Source organism: Helianthus annuus, chromosome 14 (assembly GCF_002127325.2).
Source record: "Helianthus annuus cultivar XRQ/B chromosome 14, HanXRQr2.0-SUNRISE, whole genome shotgun sequence".
Taxonomy (NCBI): domain Eukaryota; kingdom Viridiplantae; phylum Streptophyta; class Magnoliopsida; order Asterales; family Asteraceae; genus Helianthus; species Helianthus annuus.
In genome coordinates this window covers 89,308,390-89,331,688 of record NC_035446.2, presented here as the reverse complement: position 1 = coordinate 89,331,688, position 23,299 = coordinate 89,308,390, and the positions used below count along the sequence as shown (strand labels likewise).

The 23,299-nt window shown below is 38.7% G+C and overlaps 1 protein-coding gene across 1 annotated transcript; it reads left to right on the top strand.

The window, feature by feature from the left end:
- The first annotated feature begins 1,550 nt into the window (after positions 1-1,550).
- On the top strand, positions 1,551-4,073 carry LOC110906885 (leucine-rich repeat receptor protein kinase MSP1). The gene is made up of 2 exons (XM_022151948.1): positions 1,551-1,934; positions 2,094-4,073. Exons 1-2 carry the CDS (start codon positions 1,551-1,553, stop codon positions 4,071-4,073), a joined length of 2,364 nt encoding a protein of 787 aa, XP_022007640.1.
- The last annotated feature ends 19,226 nt before the right edge of the window (positions 4,074-23,299 follow it).

The following is a 23,299-nucleotide window of genomic DNA, read 5'->3' as shown; positions in this document are numbered from 1 at the left end:
TGTGTGTGTGTGTTTGTGTTTGTGTCGATGCAAATTGTTCAAAAAATAGGTTTAGATTTTACTTATCTGTAAAAAGTTGGTGATTGTATGTATACATTCAGTATAGTCTGTAATTATTATTCTTAGTAATGTTCTAAAGAATCCAACATGTTTTACTTTCCTTACTTGTAGAGTAAAATCGGGCTTGAACGAAGACAATAAAATGATAAAATCAAATGCAAGATTGAAAGTTTTTCATGCCCTCATCCTACTATTCTTCTGTTTCGTGCACTTGTGTTTTTCCGATGACACATCATCATTGATGGCGCTTAGAAACTCGCTTCTCGAAAGAAAAGACGTTTCCACTTGGTTTGGTTCAACGATGCGTCCATGTAACTGGACTGGCATAATGCGTGAGAGTTTCGTAGTTCACCAAATTTCGCTATCGTGTACATCATCGCCTCTAAGTCTTCCATTCCCCGAGAGTCTAAAAGAGTTCAAATCTTTAAAGCATCTTAGTGTTAGACATTGTGGCTTTAATGGCCGTATATACTCAGATTTTTGGACTCTAGAACACTTGGAAACACTTGACCTGAGTGATAACAGGTTGTCAGGGTTGTTGCCTCTAGCAATTTCAAATCTGAAGAAGCTCAAAGTTTTTGTACTTAATAGTAATAACTTTTCAGGAAATTTACCACCGACGATCGTGTTGGATTAAAACCTCGACCACTCTCTTGAATATAGAAGGTTGTATTTACTGTTTGTAACTTAAATATATGAAAGAGAAATGGGTATGAATTTGCAGAGAAGAACAGTGAACAAGAAAACAAGTTACTTTATTCAATGACTCCACATGCCTTAAATAGGCAATCACATGCAACACTCAACGTAAACAATAGAAGACTTATTCAAAAGTTACCACTAGACTCTCCCTAATAAAACACACGACTAAAATTAACTCTTGTTCACTTGACCCATAAAGACACCTGCTGACCCGTTTCATGACCCGCACTCGTCGACCCATCAAGATTATCTAACATTCACCCCATAATCTTGATGTCGACCCGTTTCTTCAGAGTAGTGTCGGTTCATCTTCGTCTCGAATCAAATTCACCTCTTCTTCTTTTGTTTCCTTCTTAGGGCACTCGCTCGCATAATGTCCGTATTCTTGACAATTATAGCATTTGATGTTTCGCTTGTCTCTATACCAACCTTGATCCTTTCGATCTTCATTGCTTTGGAACCGACCACCTCGACCTCTACCATAACCGCGACCTCTACCTTGACCACGGCCACATCCTTGTCCGGGTTGATCAAAATCACCCCGTCTAGTTCTTTCCTCCCAATCTTCCTTTGTAAGCAATAATTGGCCTTGATCATTTTCTTCGTCATCATGGGATTTAAGCCTTTCTTCGTACGTCTTCAATCGCCCAACCGCCTCTTCAAACGGCATCGTATCGACATCCGAGTACTGCTCAATAGACGCCACGATCTGCGTATATTTCTTAGGAACGAAATTTAACAACTTTCTTACCATAGTTGCGTCTTCAAGAGTTGATCCTAAGAAATATATGCAGATCGTGGCGTCTATTGAGCAGTACTCCGATGTCGATACGATGCCGTTTGAAGAGGCGGTTGGGCGATTGAAGACGTACGAAGAAAGGCTTAAATCCCATGATGACGAAGAAAATGATCAAGGCCAATTATTGCTTACAAAGGAAGATTGGGAGGAAAGAACTAGACGGGGTGATTTTGATCAACCCGGACAAGGACGTGGCCGTGGTCAAGGTAGAGGTCGCGGTTATGGTAGAGGTCGAGGTGGTCGGTTCCAAAGCAATGAAGATCGAAAGGATCAAGGTTGGTATAGAGACAAGCGAAACATCAAATGCTATAATTGTCAAGAATACAGACATTATGCGAGCGAGTGCCCTAAGAAGGAAACAAAAGAAGAAGAGGTGAATTTGATTCTAGACGAAGATGAACCGACACTACTCTGAAGAAACGGGTCGACATCAAGATTCACCTCTTTTTCTTTTTTCCTCTTCTTTGCAATACTACATACATTCGTAAGTTTGAGTGTATAGCTAGTGTGTTGAGAGGCCTGTAACCAACAGATCGGGCAGCTCAAGGAACTGACTGAACTCTCCGTTTATTCAAATTCATTTTCGGGCAGTCTTCCATGTCAGATTGGTAACCTAGAGAAGCTACAGTCTCTTGATCTCGGTCTCAATTTATTCTCTGGATCTCTTCCTTCAGAAATTGGGAATTTGAAGATGCTTTTGGTTCTTGATCTCTCTACTAATTCGTTCACGGGCCGTATACCGGAAACCATTGGTGCTCTTACAAATGTCCAAGTTTTCAACCTCCAGAATTGCAAGTTTACCGGAAACATCCCCGCTGAGATTACAAAAATGACTAGCTTAACCGCATTGAACATAGCACATAACTCTTTCGATGGTGGATTGCCTTTTAGCTTTGATGAGCTGGCAAACCTTGCGTACTTTTTTGCCCAAAGTGCAGGACTAAGCGGGCCAATCCCGTCATCAATGGGAAACTGCAAGAAGTTGAGGGTTCTAAATCTTTCCTTCAACATATTATCCGGCCCGTTACCTGATAGTCTTGCTAATCTTGAATCAATAAACTCGCTTCTTCTTACTTCAAACCGTCTGTCTGGCCGGTTACGAGAGTGGTTTTCCAACTGGAAATGTGTAGTATCCACATCGTTGTCAGATAACCTCTTTACCGGACCTCTGCTACCGCTCAACATCCCATCCCTGACGATACTTGAACTCGATTCCAACAAGCTTTCTGGTGAATTGCCACCTGGAATTTGGGAAAACAATGCATTACAGATGTTATCTTTATCTAAAAATGAGCTCAATGGCACCTTAGGCAGCAGTTTCAAGAATTGTTCTATTCTTACGGATCTGGGGTTATCTGGAAACAACTTCTATGGTGAAATACCTGCTTACTTAGGAGAACTTCCACTGGTAACATTGAAGCTGTCGAAAAATCAGTTTTCCGGAACAATTCCAACCGAGCTATGGGAGTCTAAAACCCTGATGGAGATCTTTCTCAGTGATAACTTGCTTCAAGGTCATATGCCGGATGCAATTGCAAATGCTTCGACACTTCAGAAGCTGATGTTGGATAATAATCTCTTTGAAGGACCTATTCCACCCTCAATTGGTCAACTCAAAAATTTGACCAATTTGTCACTTCATGGTAACAAGTTTACTGGTAATATCCCATTGGAAGTTTTCAACTGCGTAAAACTGGTCTCTTTGGATCTTGGTTCCAACAAACTTACGGGTCATATACCAAAGTCGATATCTCAACTGGAATTGCTTGACAACCTTGTTATGTCCAACAACCAACTGTCGGGTCCTATACCAAAAGAGATCTGTTCAGGTTTTCAGAAAGTTGCGCCACCCGATTCTGAATTTACCCAGTACTATGGTATGTTTGATCTTTCCAACAACAGGCTTTCCGGGCCCATTCCAACTTCAATCAAGAATTGCGTCATTGTGACAAAGCTTATACTATCAAGGAACCAACTTGATGGGCCCATTCCTTATGAAATATCTAGATTATCCAACTTAACTTCACTTGATCTGTCATTTAATCGTCTTACCGGCCCGATTCTTCCTCAGTTCTTCTCCATGAGAAATCTTCAGGGCTTGATAGTTTCACATAACCAGATAGGCGGCTCGATCCCTGATAATTTTGGATCAATGATGCCAAGTTTAGTTAAACTAGACTTGTCAAACAACTGTTTCACTGGCTCTTTGCCTTCATCTATGTTTAGTGTCAATAATCTGGAATATCTGGATGTTAGCATGAACCATTTTTCTGGTCAACTCTTGTTTGACCATAGCAGCAGCACCTCTCTATTTTCCTTAAATGCCAGCAATAACCATTTTTCTGGTGCTCTTGATCCCTCTATATCAAATCTGATAGCCCTAACCATTTTAGATATTCACAACAACATCATCAATGGTAGTGTACCTTCTCTTGCCGACCTTGTTGCTTTGACTTATCTTGACCTTTCAAGAAACAATTTTCAGAATGCTTTCCCATGCAGCATTTGTTAAATAAAAGGGTTATCATTTGTTAGTTTCTACGGCAACAAATTCATTGGCCCGATCCCTGATTCTTGCAGCAAACCAAACTCATGCAGCCCACGTCTTCCATTTCCTTCCGAACACACCTACAAGTCAGCACACAACTTAACTCGTGCTTCTGTTTGGGGGATATCACTTGGCGCCACATTCGTTTTCATGGTCTTGTTCGTCGCGCTTATGAGACGAAAAATGTTCAAACCAGAAGCTCCAGTTCTTGAGAGGGGAAAAGGGAAGATTCCACCGATCGATACAAATTTAAAATGTGGGCACTTGACAAAGTAGTCTTTAGTGTCAAAAGTTGGCTCAAAATGCCAACCGGATGATCTTTCCAGTCTAATTGACTAAAAATGTTTTTTGAAAGATCAAATGCATTATTTAAATGCGTGTCAAAAGGAATCAAAAGGAATTTTGTATGTTTTAATCTTAACATGTCAACCATGTCAAAATAAGAACCAAAGTGATCATATTCTTCAATGAGTATTGGTATGTTATCAACTGAATTCCAACATCCTAGTAGACATATTTGGAGTTTGCTTAGACGTTTAGATAATAAAATTGACCATATGGTTCACAGTTATGCAATTGTGTACAAGATACACACTAATATTTGGAGTTTGTTTAGCAGTTTAGATAATAAAATTGACCATATGTTCTTGCCTGAAACATTTGGGCTAGAAAAAAATTATATAATTTAAAACATTGAAAAGTGAAATATTGCGACTGTCCCTGGTGTATAATCAGTAGCGGACCCAGAAATTTTTTGCTGGGGGTGCAGATGAGGTGTTCAACCATATTTTCAAGTGGTGCGGTCGGGTTTTTTTCCTAAAATATACACTAATTTTTTTTCAAGGGGTGCGGCCACCCACCCTGGCCAAAGGCTAGGTCCTCAAGAGGCCAACCTACTGGTAAATGTTGTGAGTATCATGTGGGTTTGGGGGGGGGGGGGGAGGTGGGGTTCAGCTTGGGTAGGCATCTATCAGTAAAGTCCTTGTGTCCTTGCCCTGGGTTCTTTCGTGTGATGTTTTATTCGCGGGTGTGAGTCCAGTTCGTGTCTGCAAACAGAATATCGACTTTGGTTTAGTGGCATATTGTAGAGGCGAAGGTAGAAGACCCTTCCGGCCCGACTAGTGGTTCTAGATTGAAGGTCAACTAGTGGTGCTGATTTGAAGATAGATGGAGAGGAAAAAAGTTAGGCGAATTTATATGGGTCAGTCTGAACAGAAAGAAAAATAGCAGCAGCTGGGTCATTTAAAGCAAAGATGCAGTATGTTATGGGTTAGTCTTAGTGGTGAGTGGTTGTACTAGATCTTAGGGATGGCTGCAATTCTCTTATGTTCAATTTGTCATGTGGTTTTTGCATTTTGTTTTGCTTTAGTTTATCACAGTTGTATTGGACTCGGTGGCTTGCTGGGTTGTTTTGTTTTGTAAATGAGAAGCCTTGCACTTTCAAAAAAAAAAAATATGATATGATTATAACAATGTTTGCATATATGGGTGTTCATATGTATAGTTAGTAAGTAATTGGTGAAACATGTCTTGTTTAAGTTATGTGTTGTAAACATACAATAAAAGCCTTGTAAATAAAAGGGTTTTATGACATTACTGATACGTTATGGTAGGTGAAAATTTCAAGATAATTTTGTGGAAAAAGGAGCAAAAATCTTTAATATATATGGTGAAATTGAGTGTAAGGATTTCATAACGAGATCAAAAAAAAACCCATAAGGGGGCACGGGGCGCCGCGTGATGGCCGGATATTCACGTGTTTTCACACGTTATACACCGCCGCCACCTAAAAGTTCCACGTGTGGACTTGGTGACGCGTGGTGGTTATCATGCGTGAATTTTCCAAATTGTTACCGTTGATGGTGAGTGGTGACGTGTGCTGAAGAGGTGGGTGTAATCCAGATGAGCGGAACAAAGACGCAGTATCCACGTGAGATATTTTAATTAAGCTCTCAGGAATATTTTAGTCATAATCCACTTATTTAGTTTGTTTAAAAAATCAAGATTGTGTTACTATGTATTCAACTTTGCTTTGTCTCATTTCAATTGAATTCGACAATAGTTGTGTGATTATTTAACCCTAGAAGCTGACTGGATCATTATTCATTAATTCATCTATTTGTTAAGAAATTAAGTAGTTTTTTTTATCGTCAATTAGTGATTTTTAGTGGTTGTTATAGACTAGAATTAGAATTTGTTGTATGTTGTTACGTTTTACTAAATGGTGTATGTGTTTAATGATTTATAGATCATCAATTGCTAATTTTTAATGGTTGTTCCACACTCTGATTTTTAGTTGCTCTTGGTACCAACTTAGCAACAACAACCCATGATGCTACCCATTAGTAGTAACTTGGGAGTAGTAGGAACTACCAGTAATAAGAACTTCTTGTTGTTAAGCATACTAAACACTCACTAGTAACCCACATTAGCATCAACGAGCTGCTCTACAGTATATCGCGCCCGTCCATTAGCATCAACATGAAGATGTTGACTGTACTAACTCTCATAAGTAGCAAGCTTCTTCTAATGTCAAACACACCTTAAAAACTATAAAGGCAACTCTCGGTGTTGGGTGTGTGAAGTACAATGCGTATTGTACAACGCCACTGTAGGTCCAACTAGCGGAGGATCTAGTCGCCTAATCCTTGTATACTAACAAACCCGGTTGTGCAGAATCCAACCGGGAAAGCAAACCGAGATCGAGATAAACACGAGACAATGATTCAACGTTTAACACATACGATTGTATATATGAGACGAGTTCAGTTTACAAGATAACAATATAAGTTTCACACACTAAGCTCTCTCACAGTTCTCTCGGTTGTCTGTGTTCTGCTCATCTTGACTCTGTGTATCTATGCTGTTTATATAGGACCAGGTCGACGAAACCTTGCTGTCTGCGACGAAACCTCATGAGTCGACAAAACATATTGGCGAAACCTCATGTGTCGACGAATCTTGAAGCAGGCGAAACTACAGAAGCTGACGAAACTACATTGACGAAACTCATGTTTGACGAAACTTGAGTTTCATCATCAAGTTTCGTCATCAGCATGTGTAGAAGAACTTTCGTCGAGATCAGGTGAATGTTTCGTCAAACAGCTGTTACAAACAGCAGTAGTTTCAGAAACAGCAACAGTTAACAGCCAAGATCGAATCAAAGCTCGATGGAGGATATCGGCGTTGATCTTCATTCCGGAATCGTAACGAGCGAGCCGCGTCCACATAGTGTATCAACAAACTCCCCCTTGGACGCTGCTCGTGAGGGTTCATATTCCATGTCTTTCATGTCGGAGGATCTTCAAAGTCTTCACGTGTGGTATGTAGAAAGTGTATCAACAAACTCCCCATTTCATTTAGGAAGTGTGTTAACAAACTCCCCCTTAAAATAAGCTCTCCCTTGAGTTATGCTCGTGAATTTGTTGATCTTTAATTCTTTAGATCCTTGTGGTGTTAATGATAGATCAACGGCAACTCGATCATCTTTATCTTTTGAGTGCCTCCATGTCGTGTCTCCATTCCGAAGCTAGTTATCGAGCACGTTCTATTCGCCTTTAGCTGGTTTGAATGTTGCATCTGCACATACAAGAAAGCTAAACGCGTGATGAGAACAAACGCTTGGAATATAGTTAACGTAAACAAACGACACACAAGTGACCATGTTTCAACTGCCGTCCGACAGTTTGAAAGTTTAACGAATTGTTCAATTTTGGTCTTTAACTTTCAAAAACTTGCAAATTTCGACCGTTTATGAAGAATTAGTCGTTTTGGTTTTCGATCGGTTTCAGGTGATGAAGATTCGAGTTCCAACATCGTACAATCGAAAATAAGATAGAAGAAGAATCTTTTTGGCTTTTATAAAGTTTATGTTAAAACACACCTAAAATCTTTATGGGAATTTTTGAATTTGTGAAATGTAAAGACTGAAAGCAGTAAATAAATACATCCAAAGATGCAGAAACTGAAAGCATTAAATAAATATTTACAGACAATCTGTTTGCGAGTTTCGAGGGTAAGAGAATCATATCAGTGTACGGTCACGCCAAAACGCTCTTGTTGTTCAGTTAGTTAACATTTAGATAAGCATCCTATAACAATTATCGGTATTGTTGTCAACTTAAGCTCAACTTATCAGATGTAATCCTGGCGAGGGGATACGTTAAGTGTATGATTTATACTTACCGACCAGTGTTCATCCACACACGACACATTCTCGTATCAAGGTATGCACGAGGGTTCATCTTACTGGTGAGTATACCATTTATCATCTGTTTTGACGTATATGAAAATGTGAGATACTCACTTATTTTGGTTGAAAACAAGCCCTATGTGATAGAATCACTTATTGATGAGGAACTTGATTTTCATATGCATGAGGGCACAGGAGCAAGTCCGTGAACAGGTCAGTACTAACGTACAGCAAAGAGACGAACTTAACTCCCGGATAAATGTGATATTTTATCATTTCTTTTGTTTGGACATGTGATTGTTGATCACTTATTGAGGTCGTATGCAGTATGTACACGTATGTATGGTATCATGGAAGATCTAGACTTCGTCTCCGTTATATTCGGCAAAAGAAACAACCATGATACCCAGATGATAAACAGCATAAAGACCACGTATCTCAGAACCTCGACAATCTCTCAAATGAAATTTCGGTACTAAGACCATATGCCAATGAGTGGTTCCCACACAGTCTTTAGTCGATTTAAGTTTATATCATCCTGCACACTTTAAAATGATTGTGAGCCTACCGATACATCTTATATAGAACTGCTTATCATTTTTCATTTAAGGTTTAAAAAGGTTTGGACAGACCACTGATGTATTATCATTTTCTCTTTTGCTCACCAAGAAACTCATTTTTGTTTTTCTATTGTTTTTGTGTCTTTGAAATTTTTCGATGTTTTTGGATTTTTAAAATTTTTCAATGTTTTTGTATTTTTCGTTTTTACTCCCCCTAAAATGCAAAAAGTACAAGAAATTAAGAAAACACAAACAAATATTTACAAAAATGATTTTCCGATGTTGGTTTTAGTCTTGCTTGACCTTAATGCCGTTTACCAATAATAGAAAGTCAAATCGTGATTTATCAAATGCTTTGGTAAAAAGATCGGCACGTTGGTCATCGGTGTGGACCTTAACAACATCGATTTGCCTTTTATCAAAGTAATCACGTATGAAGTGATACATAATTTCGATGTGTTTGGTCTTTGAGTGCTGCACAGGATTTCTAGTGATCTGTAAGGCAGCAGAATTATCAACGAAAATAGGAGTAGTTAGGAATTCAAAACCGTAGTCGTGCATTTGTTGTTGAATCCACAGGACTTGGGAGCAACAACTTGAGGCAGCAATGTATTCAGCTTCGCATGTTAATGTAGCGAAACAAGTCTGCTTCTTGCACTGCCATGTGACTAGGCGATTTCCTAAAAACTGACATCTAGCCGTTGTGGATTTGCCGTCGATTTTGCATCCGCCAAAATCAGAATCACTGAAAGCGATCAAGTCAAAGTTATTATCCCTAGGGTACCAGAGACCGGTGTCCGGACATCCCTTCAAATAACGAAATGTAGGATAGTTTTCAGACCCGAACGAGTCGATCAGAAGAGTTTATCTCAGTTTTAGAGGCGGAAACTAAGAAACTGAGTTCAATTCAGCAAGTATTACACTTTAAGCTGTCGTTTGATTGATTAGAATGACGTTTACAACGATTCGACACTTCGGCAGCACTTCGTTGCAAACTGAAAGAACTGTTCTAAGATTTCCCTCAGAACTACCTATTTATAGATGTTCTGATTTCGCTTGAACACTTTCAAGCGGAATCAAAGACATAACTTCAAGCGGAATCAGACTTTACATCTCGAGCGGAGTCAGGACTATGTGATTTCGCTTGGAAATGACAAGGTGTCATTTCAAGCGGAATCACCCTAAAATCCCACTATCTCATTTTTCGTGCCCTGATCTAATACATTCTATACAAGACTCAATACAAGACGAAGACGACAGACGGTTGCACTAACAAACTCCCCCTCGGATGTTGACGGAGTCTTCAGTGTCGAGTCTTCGCATCTTCAGTCTTTATCAGCCTTTGGGCTTCTCTTTGAAGTATTTGACACTGTAAGCATCCTCAATCTCTATCTTCTCTTACTCTTTCATCTTTCCCTCGGATGTTGACGTCTTCTCTATTTAGCAGCACCAACATATACTCTCCTTACATGTTGAATCTTTAAAATCATTAGCAGCAACAATCTCAGGATCAAAAATCTGGCTCAGCTCTTTGTCATTCAGACTCCCCCTCTCAGTAAGCTGGGATCGCAGTCTGGCTTTCACAGTTTCAGAATCCATTCCAAGATCGTAACCTGGCTCTACTCTAGCACAGGTTATCTACACAATCTCTACCTCAAACATAAATTTTCTAATATGAACATTTAATTCACTCAGACATCACTTGTAGAAATCATAAAATGATCTAACATTTAGTTTCTGATGAACCACTTGTAGGAATATAGTTTTTACCTCTTGCAAAAACGTTTTCTCTACAAGAATTTCTGATGACCACTTGAAAAATTTTAAACTCTTAAACACACTCTCCCAAACCAACTGTCGTAATGTTTAACACTTGGAATTTTGAAAATCAGCTCTTCAACACCAGTTGTCGAAAATCTTTTTGAATTTTTCAAAAATTATGCTAAAACACACTAAAATCTTTTTGGGATTTTTGAATATAAGGAATGCAGTAAAGAAATATTTATAAACAATATTTTTGTGAGTTTGTGTAAGAGGATCATATCAGTTTTTGAGACAAATCACTAACACCGTTAAGTTTGATTTCATTTTAAGTTCTAAACAATTCACCTAGATTTTCAGTATATTGGTCCACTTAATTTTTCACACAAAGTTCAACTATTTTGAGATACGAATTAGTGTCTTAATGACTTAAACTTATTCGCGTGTCCCACTACTTGAATATACTCCCGTATCCAGATCCCAATATTCAGTCTTACAAGTGAGTATACCACAGATGATATCTGTAAAGGGGTTAAATTTCGAGGGCCGTGAGAGCTCAGGTCGATACTTCCGTATACGCAGAGAGATGGCGGCTTCGACTTTTGGTGTGTCCCCTTTAGAGGATCTTTTCTTCAACAACAATGATTATCAATTTTATTGTTTAATCATTTTTTTGCTGAGGGCGAGCTTATATTTCAAAGCATTTGCAAAAAGCATTATTCGGGGACTAAGTCAGAATTTCCATTCAGCAGAAGTCCCGGAATAATACCCCAGATATCACTGAGTATAAAGACCTAGTATCTCAGAAAGAGGGACCTTTCAAACAAGATTTCGGGGGTTACCCATATATCCAAGAAATTGTTACCCACGATATAAGCAAGTTTGAATTTAGGTTTTTATCTCTTCACAATCTACTAAATGTGCCAAAACCTACTGACACATCCGCAGTGGGATTGTTTATCACATTTTTACTTTACATTTCTTTAGCATGTTGTGATAGTCCACTGATGTACTATCATTTCCTCTTTTTACAACAAAACTCATTTTCATTTTATCATGTTTTTGGCTTTTTTTCAAATTTTCTAATGTTTTTGGATTTTCTGAAATTTTTACTCCCCCTAAAATGCAAACATATTAAAGGAAATTTGAAAACAAACTGTACAGAAATATGACAACTGTTGTATCAAGCTTCAAATCGCCATCCACTTTGGCATAAACAATCAGAACTCCCCCTTTCAAAAACTATTTTCCCATTTAGATTTCAAAACACTTAAGTTTGTTTTAATCAAAATGGTTTTTCCAGAAAATAAGTTTAGTTGATTTTACCATTTGTAGGGACGGGGATGTGGTTCATCATATTGTCTTCAACCACTTGTAGAAAATCAAGTACAAATTAATGTCCCTGATTTACCACTTGTACGTAAAACACAATCAAATATAAAGAATGATGCTGATTCATGTTCCACGCTTACCAACCTGGGAACTCCGGCAAGTCATACTTAACCTTTTCAAAAACATTTTATGAAAGATGCCGATTCCTGATCCGCGATTACAAACTTGGGATCTCCGGCAAGTCAGGTTTTTCATTCAAAGAAAATATCCACCCAAGCCTGACCAGCCTTGGGTGTTACCGAGTCATCCACACTCGTTTTCTTACCTCCCCTCTTCTTCTCGTAGAACTCTTTAACCCCTTTGACCTTTTTGTCAATCTTTTTTCCAAAAATATGTTTTACAGTGGGGTTAAAGGCCTTTTCAACATCAAAAACCTTTTTATCATCATAAAATTGGTTTGATATCTCAACTTTACCAATTTTCTTTTTAAAATTTTCAGCACGAAGTGTTGGAAGACTCTCATCATCCACAGTCGGAACTGAATCTTCACCTTTTGAAACAACCTGTGACTCCTCTGATTTTGTGGAATCAGATTCATCGCCAGAAGATAGCTCCTCTGATTTTGACCTATCAGAATCATCGCTAGAGCTATCAACAGACTTCTTAACAACCCATTTTTTATTGTCAGATTTAGCTCTTTTGCTTTAAAATTTGTTTGAACATTCACCAATTTCAAATGTAGAATTTTTGAAAAGTTTGGTTCTGTCAATTGGTGGTTCAAACTCAGTCACTTTTTCTTTCAACGTATAAACTCCCTGTTTGGATTGAATTGCCTGTGAACAATTCCAGGCAATGTGGCCAGTCTTTCCACATTTGAAACAGGTTCGAGTTTTCTTTCTGTGGTTAGCATTCTTCATTTCTTCTTGCTTCTTTGCAAGGAACTCTCTGTTTGACTGTCTCCAAAATGCTTTCTTTTCTTCTTCTGATGATAATGTTCCTGAAACAAATGTCATTTTTGATTTAAAATCATGAACATATTTTTCGTTTTTCTGTTTTTCTGTTGGAGTAAAACCCAATGCTTTCTTCTTGAAATTACCGTTATGGTTTGGTTTCTTTTGAAAACCAGAACCAGAACTTTAACCCTTTTTCTTGTTTTCTCTTTGTTGAACTCTTGAGGTGTAAGGTCTTGGTTTTCTTGTAAGATTTTCATCTTTTATTTCAGAAATATTAATTTCTGTTAGTTTGAAAACCTTGTTTATCATTTCAGTTTTGACACCTCTTATTGGAAATTCCTCATCACAATATAATTTGTCCGAATCATTCAAAGTATACGCCACTTTAAATGTTTCATCATTCAAATTAGATTTTGATAACAGGAATTCATTACTATAAACTCTTTTGCCCTGTTTTTCATTTTGACCCGGAATGCTGGACTCTGACTTGGACTCTGACATAGACTCCGACTTTGACTCCTTAGTTTCATCGTTATCTAACACATGATCCACCACTTTCTTCATCAATTGAGATTGTTGATCAGTGTCAGACGATGTAAACGTGACATCAATACTTTCAGGCAAATTGACTGACGACTCCGACTCCCACTGTAAATTTGTAGTCTTTTTGACTCTTTCATCATTTGGATTTCTGGTCAAATATCCATTATCCAGCGGGGGTGGACACTTGTTGTAACTGAAACCTTGTTTCTTACCAGAATTCTTCTTGTCAGTCTTTTTCTTTGTGTCATTCTTCTTCTCGGTCTTCTTCTCAGGAGTCTTTTCTTCAGAAACTGTCTGTTCTTTAGTTACTTCATCATTTTCAAATGCCTTCATGCCTTCAACAGTTGGATAAATCCTGTCAATGACATAAGAAGTACATGAGTAACTTTTCAACAAACGATTTACTCTCTCAGTCTCAATTCTCTGCAACTCTAGCTTTTGTTCAAGAACAGCACACTTTTCAATGTAGTTATTCACAACTTTTTGCTTAGTCATGAATGCTCCTTGAAGAGTTTTCATAGCAGATGCCTGTTCTTCACTCGTGTCATTATACATGATCGTTGCTTTGTTCAGCATATCATAAGATTCCTTCAACCTGTTTATGTTGTTGATCAACTCACTGTTTTTCTTTTTCATGATCTCACAAGTTTCACAGTTCACAGGAATCTCTTTGGCAATAACCTCTTCGCTAATTTTGAACTTTGGAACTTCTTTAACTTTTCTTTTCACCACCGGAGCTTCATCATCACTGCTCACTGGTGTCTTGATCTTGTTCTTCTTCTGCTTAGCTTTCTCATCTTCACTGTCGCTTTCAGCCATCATCTTCAGATGTTCTCTCATTCTTCTAGCATAATACTCAGTATCATCATCACTATCTTCTTCAACTCGGGCAACAAAAGCTGTGTGAACAGGAGCTTGGTCAGGAATATAATCATCCCAAGTAAAATTCTCCCAGCTAAACCCTTCAGGTAACTTTTCATCATCTTGATCAATCACACATGCTTTAGCATCAGTTGGAATATATTTATCCCAGTTGAACACTGTTGATGGCTTCTTCTCTTCTTGATTAACCACACAAGCTCTTTTTGAAGAATCTTCAATCACATTTCTTCCATGTGCGGTTTGTGCCTGATGTTGATGTTGTTGAGATGGTTGTTGAGCAACTTGATGGTAGATGGCTTTTCGGTAGTAATCATTGTTGTTGAACAGATTTTGAGCTCCACTTGCTTCGCGATTGGTGCACTCCCTCTTGAAGTGTCCTTTTTCCCTGCATCGAAAACAAGTGACTTTAGATTTGTCAAAACCTAAAGTAGAAATGTTAGCCTCACGAAGATCATCTCTTCCAGTGATTTACTTATATTTCTCAGCTCTCCTCAGCACGCTAGCCAAGCACCATTTTATGTCCATTAGCTCCATCTCTTCAGCATCGATCTGGTCGTAATCCTCCTTAGTCAGCATTGGATTCCCGATCCGACCTGCAACAAAACTACCATAAGATTCAAGAACAGTTCCCAACAAAGACATATGGCTTTTAGCTAACTCTTCAGAATATTCCTGATCATTTTCAATATTCAACACATTATTGCATTGAAGCTTTTTGCCATTTCTAGTTGTTGAAACATTCGGATCAAATGATGGAAATGATGAGAAACTTGTGTTGCCGTTTGATCCTTTGGATGAACTTCCAGATGAGTTCTTTGCATTGAATGCAGTTTCAACTTTTGGTGACATGTTGGTTGTTTTGTAGTACAACCCGATGTCTTGTTCACCATCAAACACTTTCATTCTTGAAATATTTATCTGTTCCATTTCTTGAGCCTCAATCTTTTCAATAAACTTGCTCAGTGTTAGATTGTTGAAACCCTTTTTGTTTCTTAGCATCATCAAGTATGTTCCCCAAATCTCATGCGGCAATGCATCAGCCAGTTTTTCAATCAACTCCTCATCCTCTTTGGTGATACTGGCCCTCTTCATGTTCACAACAAATTGCAGTATCTTTCAATTATTTCCTTTGTGCTTTCGTTTTTCAAACCACGAAATAAATCAAACTCTTTTTTCAAACGTGATTTCTTGTTTTTGATCATTTCTTGGCTTCCAACAAAGTTAGATCGCAACGCTTTCCAAATTGAATAAGCATTCCCAGTGTGTTGCAGTAAAACCATGATATCCTCTTTGACTGCCTGTTGCAGTAAGCTAATCATCATCTTTTCGTTTTTGTATTTCTTTTTCTCATCGGGACTAAGATCTTTGATAGGAATCACATCTTCATCGTCATTAATTGGTCTAACGTATTTTGTTTCAATGCATTCCCAAGCATCCAAGTAATTAGCTTGCACCCAGTTCTCAAAACGTTCTTCCCAACTTTTATACTCCTCAATGTTCATAAGTTTGGGCGGTTTTTGCATGGTTCCCGTTTCGTTTTCCAACATTGTTTGTGGAGCAACTGTGATCGGGGTAGCAAAGGCATTATAAAAATCCTCGTCCATGATTCGGTTTTTCAAAGTTTCTAAAAAACACTGCCTGCTCAAGCAAAATATCAAGTTCAAGTAAAATCCTCTTTGGAGCGGAATCAACAAGTTCAAACAATGTCACTGATTTCACTTGAATATACACTATTTTCAAGCGAAATACCCTGTTCGAGCGAAATCACACCAACTTTTCGGGCGGAATCTCAGTTCGAGCGGAATCACCCAGAAACTTTCAAGCGGAACCTCAGATTCGAGCGGAATCAACTGATATTTCAAGCGAGATATCAAACCCAAGCGGAATCAGCTAGTACTTTCAAGCGGAATCAAGCTGATGTCATCATTCTCTCGAAATTTTTCAAGCGGAATAGCTAAAAATATCAGTTTTAGATCAAATTTTAAACTTGAAACTTTCAAGGATTCTTTAAAACATGTTTGTGAACACAGTATGTGAAAATCAGCCGATTTTATCCATGAAAAATTTTGATTTTAGAAAAAGAAAGGTGTAGAAACAGAAATCGCAGCTGAATTGTATAGAACTCTTCTTCCTGAGCTCTGATACCACTTGTAGGATCGTTTTCAGACCCGAATGAGTCGATCAGAAGAGTTTATCTCAGTTTCAGAGGCGGAAACTAAGAAACTGAGTTCAATTCAGCAAGTATTACACTTTAAACTGTCGTTTGATTGATTAGAATGACGTTTACAGCGATTCGACACTTCGGCAACACTTCGTTGCAAACCCGAAAGAACTGTTCTAAGATTTCGCTCGGAACTACCTATTTATAGATGTTTTGATTTTGCTTGAATACTTTCAAGCGGAATCAGAGACATAACTTCAAGCGGAATCAGACTTTATGTCTCGAGTGGAATCAGGACTATGTGATTTCGCTTGGAAATGATAAGGTATCATTTCAAGCGGAATCACCTTAAAATCCCACTATCTCGTTTTTCGTGCCCTGATCTAATACATTCTATACAAGACTCGATACAAGACGAAGACGACAGACTGATGCACCAACACGAAAAATCCTTTTTACAGCTGCAAGATGTGAGGCCTTCGGGTTAACTTGATATCTGACAAGCAGGCACGTTGGATACATTATATCTGGTCTTGATGCTGTGAGGTACATAAGAGATCCGATTATAGCGTGGTAATATGAAGAGCTAATAATGTCACCCTTCAAGTCAGGATTAATCCCATGATTTTGCTGCAGTGGGGTACCAATGGGCGTTGCATCAGACATCTGGAACCGGCTCAAGATGTCACCAACATATTTAGTCTGATGGATGAATATCCCAGACTCAGTTTGCTGAACTTGTAGGCCCAAAAAGAAATTCATTTCCCCCATTGTGCTCATTTCGAATTTATCCTGCATAATTCGCTCAAAATTCCTACACAACACATCGTTAGTAGAACCAAATATAATATCATCAACGTATACCTGTACCAACAGAAGATCTTCATCTTGTTCTTTGATGAAAATAGTTCAATCGATAAGACCTCTTCTAAATCCATTCTCCAGCAGATAATTGGATAAGGTTGCATACCAAGCTCGCGGTGCTTGATGTAGACCATAGAGAGCTTTGTTGAGCAACCAAACCCGATTAGGATGAATGGGATCTTCAAAACCTAGAGGATGTTCGACGTACACCTCTTCTTCAACCACACCATTTAAGAATGAACTTTTCACGTCCATTTGGTAAACCTTGAATCCTTTGAATGACGCATAGGCTAGAAAGATCCGAATTGCTTCAAGACGTGCAACTGGTACATAAACTTCGTTGTAGTCGATCCCTTCAATCTGACGAAAACCTTGAACGACTAATCTTGCTTTGTTTCGAATAACTACTCCATGGTCATCCTTTTTGCACTTATACACCCAACGGGTACCAATCTTCTTGTAATCTTCAGGTTTCTCAACTAGCTTCTAGACACCTAACTTCTGGAATTGCTGCAGTTCTTCCTGCATAGCTTCCACCCAAGCATTATCTTTCAAAACTTCTTTCCAAGATTTTGGTTCTTCTTGTGAAACATAACACGCGAAGGACCAATCGTTTTGTTGACCAGATTCCCGAATAGCCGCATACAAGCCTGCATTGTTGTTGTTTCGCAACATGTTTCTTGTTTGTATGCCACTTTGTACATTACCGATTATCTTTTGTTGAGAATGGGTACTATGAATTCTTGTTTCTGGATTTTCTGGAACTCGAATGTTTGTACCCAGATTGTTGAGATTGAGATCAACAACCAAGTCAATACCCTGAACTGTCGAAGAGGATGATGCAGTAGCTTCAGCTGTTTTAGGGGCGTCCACTGGAGGTGTAGCCTCTGAAGTACCATGAACAGCTTCTTGGTCTCCATCGAGAAATTCATCATCCTCTGAAGATTCGTTCAGTTCGGTAGCATCGTGAAAATCCTCATTGTCGAGAGTATTATTGTTCACTGAAGATGGTTCAGGATTGTTGACAATAATTGGACGAACCAAAGGTGAATCTGTTGCGTTGTCACTCTCGAAAAACATCTTTGCCTCAGCACTTTCTTCGAATTCTTGAATATTGATCGAATTGAAAAAGTCATCGTACTCAAACATCCAAGGCTGATCAGGACATTTGACTGGCAACGTGTGCCGTTGTACCCTGACCTCAGACCATTCCTCGACCCGTTTAGTCTCTAGATTCCATACTCTTAAGTTCGGGGTGGCATACCCAAGAAAGTATCCTTCAATTGCTTTTGCCTCAAACTTTCAATTCGGATCGATCATTGTGCAAGGAGCTCCAAACGGTTCAAGATATGATAGATCTGGTTTTCGTTTGTGAAGAAGCTCGAAGCAGGTCTTGTTGTGTATTTTGACTGTAAGGACTCGATTCAACGTGTAACAAGCAGAGGCCACAGCTTCAGTCCAGAAGGGAATCGACAATTGTGACTCTACCAACATTGTCCTAGCAGTCTCGATCAATGTACGATTTTTACGTTCAGTGACGCCATTCTGTTGAGGAGTGAAAGCTGCACTAAATTCGTGAAGAATACCTTTTGATCTACAGAACTCCTCCATGGCATGATTCTTAAATTTTGTTCCATTGTTGCTGCGAATCCGCTTAACCTTCAAAGTATACAAATTCTCAATCTGAATGGTCAAGTTTTTGATAATTTGGAAAGTATCACTCTTGTGTGCCATAAATGCCACCCAAGAAAATCTTGAATAATCATCAGTCTTTCGGAATCTTGAAACCGGGTTTCAGCACGTAACATCCATTTGCATCAAAGTGTACTGAAAACTGCTTATCACGGATTTGTGAAACGCTGAGAAGATTGTGGTCAAGTTGTTGCACAAAGTTGATCTTATCAAAGCTTACAACCCCGTTGGATATCATTCCTTCACCAGTAATATATCCGCCTTTATCTCCAGCAAAAGCAACATAACCTCCTCTAATAGATTTAACGTCGGAGAGAAGCTTCATGTCGCCTATCATGTGCCTGGATGCCCCACTATCAACAATCTAATGACTGCTGAAAGTTCCTCCTGGAACACCCTGCACATGAACTCACATGATTAGTTGGAGATGGGACCCAAGCGTTTGTGGTCTTGGGTCTTCCGCTTTCATCGACAAAAGTTATTTCAATTTCTCAATGGTTTAGAAATTGTGATGCTCCCCCTGAATTTGTAACCGTTTTTGGTTTCCAAGTCTGTTGTGTTTTACCAGTTTGAATTTTTGAAATCTTAACTTCGTGATTATTAGAAGTTTTAGAAATTTCTGGTTTAATGGAAACAGGTTGTTTGTGAACCACGTCGGTTTTAATTGCCTTTTCAATTACCTTGATTTGTTGGCATCTCTGTTTCTTTTCCCTTTCTTTTACAAGACGGGGATCTTGTTTTGAAGAAACAGAACATTTTCGGTAATTTTGTTCACGGGGATCATCAACTTTGGCTTTTAGATTATGAAGATACGGACAATTTCGAATGATATGTCCAATTTCACCACACTCAAAACATGATCTTCGTTCAACAAACCCCGAAGTAACATATGATTGTCTTGTCGATGAACTTTGTGATCCCGAGGTACTTGGTTTTGAACTGTTTTGTTCATTTCTTTTCAAATATTTAACTTGATTGACATGATCTAAGTTAGATTTATTTGCAAAAGTTTCCAATTTATCCGTTCCCGTTGATTTCACAAAGTTCACTTTCTTGTTCTTCTTTTGGTTTGGTTCCTTTCAACCTTGAGTCGTTGATTTACCTTTTGGTTTGGTATGATTTTGCTGCTTTTTCACTATTGGCAATCGTTAATTTCCATATTGTTTTCGAACTTCAGCTTTTGGAATCGAAGGAGACTTTGTTACCACAACGTGTGAAGCCAACTTTCCCAAAAACCTACTTGTCGAATCTTCAAAAACTTTACTGATTGAAGATTGATTTACATTTTTAATCGGAAATTCTTTGTCAGAATAGATTTTATCATCACCAACAAGAATGTACAGCAAATTCACACTCTTAGACTTTTGTGCAGAAGTGGACTCAACCTGAACAGTCTTAGCAAGTTTTGCGGGAGGATCACATAGAATGTAATTCTCGAGAGGTATGTCCTCTTCTTTGATTACCGCATCAGACTGTGCTGAGTCAGTATCATCGGATTCATCATCTGAAGAATCAGCATCCTCAACAATGACTGGAGGATCCTGATTTTGTTCAGCAGTTGATACTTCCGTATCTGCTGACACATCCGAATCTGATGGTACTTCTGTTTTGTATCCGAGTCTGGTTGCAAATTCCTCAATGTCTAAAGGAACTGATTGCTCAAAATAAGTTCTATTCTCCTCATCAGGCGTTGCATCATAATTTTGTTTAACAGGTGGTGAACATTTCTTGTATCCAATGCACGTGACATCCTTTTTCTCTTTTTGTATGTCAATGATGTGATCCAGCACATACCTAGAGTTTGAATAACTGTCTAGCTTAAGCCGGATCGCCTCACTTTCACACTTTACACAGGATAACTCTTTTTGCATGATCTCGAGACGATTGATCTAACACTTTATGTCAGTTTGTTTTCTTGAAACCATTTTTGTTAGCTCGGTTTTATCTTTTCTTAAATTTTCAATCACCGTTTTAAACTCTTTTTCATGGTTTTCATAAAACATGTTAGCCTCTTTGCATTTCGAAAGATCCACTATGAACTTTTGATTGTGGATATATGTCACGTCATACTTGCTTTGTAAATCATCATATTTGCCTTGCAAGTCTGACAATTTATCACCTAAACTAACACATTTATCACATCTATCAGAAGTTGGATCATCGACACATACCTGGTTTGATGAACCGCCCACATTAGCCATAAAGGCTGAATGATTAGAAGAAGAAGAATAATAAGCAGCTTCATCCACCAAGATTGATCTTCTATGATTCCCTGCTTCAGATTCTCCCAATAATTCATCAACCTCTGCATCGACTGTCACACTTGACGTTTCATCCAAACGATCATCGCCAGAAATTGAGGATTCTTCATTTGAGCTTCTTGTAACCAGAACTGTCTTCATCTTCAGATGATTCTCCACCACTAGCGGAAGATTCTCCACCATTGGTGTGTTTCAGATCCTTGACAACCTCAACAAAACAAGCTGTTCCATCCTGAACATCACTTCCCAACTGAATCGACCAGTCACAACCTTCATCGACTTGAACCACAAGAACCTAGTTGGCATTTGATGCTCCTGCTTGATTTGGGTTGTTCACAGGCATCAACGTACGCTCGTTATTCCTGTTTTGATTCTAATTCTGTTGGTTGCCTTGATTGCCTTGATTCCTGAACGGATTCTGGTTCCCATGCTGAGCTGTCTTTGTACATTCTCTCTTGAAGTGACCGAGTTCACCACAATTGAAGCACTTGACTGATTGTTTGTCGAACCCATACTTGGTATCTTTCTTGCTTTCCAAGCTGGTTCTACCAGTCCTTACCATGAAGTCCTTAGCTCGCCTAACCACACTAGCAAAAGCCCATTTGATTTCCATCAAATCCATTTCCTCCTTATCAATCTGCTGATAATCTTCTTGTGTCAGATTGATGTTTCCAATCTGACCTTCTACTAACCCACAGTACGCGCTCACCAAAGTGTTCAGTAGCTCCATATGTTCTTTAGCTACTTCAACACTTACTTTCGAGAAGCTTGAAGTGTCGAGCCGAACTGTATTTGGATTAGATGACGGACCAGCAGATGAGGTGCTTCCATAACAAGCTTGTTGTGAAACTGGTAGAGGATTTCCGTACATATCTCTTGCTACAGGAGAACTTTGGGTTGGCTGTTGAGGAACTGGTTGTATTGGATTTCCATACAAGTCAGTGCTTAAAACAAAAGCCGTTTGTAGCGAAGCATGTTGAACGGGTCTTGCAGCAGTACTAGAACCTCCACAGTTTCCATAATACATATCAGGATTCTGTGGCACTGGAATCCTTTTGGCCTTCCTGATTTCTTCTTGATCTTTGTTCTCCAAGAGTTGAATGAATCATTAATGTTTGTCACAGCCAAAGTGTCGTTGTATTTCAAGATTTCCAAGAAACCATTCCAATAAGCTGGTAATGCGTCAGCAAACTTGATAACAACTTCTTCTGGAGTCACTACTACACCAAAGTTACTTAACTCAGTCAATAAGTGATAATATTGACTTGTCAAGACTCCCAAAGATTCCCTTTCCATACATATGAAGCCATCAAACTCCTTTTTAAGAAGATCATGTCGCAATTTGCGTGTCGCTTCATTTCCTAGACCTCTCGTCTTCAATGCATCCCATAACTGCTTTGTCATCTTGAAGCTGACAAACTGATGATATATATCCTTGCTCAACGCTTGAGTTAGAATAGAATATGCTTTCTTTTCTAAATGATATGCCTTTTTCTCGTCTTCCGTAAGATCGGAAAATGTCGCGGCAGTTGAAGCGGCAACCTCAAGAGCTTGATCGAAATCGGTAGTAAAACATAACCACAATTCCGTGTTTTGCCCAAGGACATACGTATGGAATCTGCCTACCCATCCAGGATATTCATTTATGTGCATCAGTTTCGGTGGGAGATTAAGGCTTCCGGTCTCGCTTTCGCTTAAAAGTATACTTTGAATACTTTGATTTTGATTTGAAACGAACTCCCATTGACTTGACGAAATTTGATTTGCTTGCGATGGAATAGACAAAGATGCGGATGCGGGAGATTCGGCCCATGATGCGATAATCCCGTGTTTCTATACTTGCTCTCCTTATTGGATGGAATTCCCCACCAATCCGAACTCATTTTAGATGAATAATAATGATTACCTAACAAACTCACTTAAAATAATTCGTTAAAATAACTTTTGAAAGCTTCTGTTAATACTTGACAAAAGTGATCCACGAAACAC

Bases quoted from the DNA above. Each gene is read 5' to 3' on its own strand.
- LOC110906885 (XM_022151948.1), top strand. From the start codon at position 1,551: ATGCAGATCGTGGCGTCTATTGAGCAGTACTCCGATGTCGATACGATG. The intron at 1,935-2,093 runs GTGAATTTGATT...TGTAACCAACAG, and splicing joins AGGAAACAAAAGAAGAAGAG to ATCGGGCAGCTCAAGGAACT.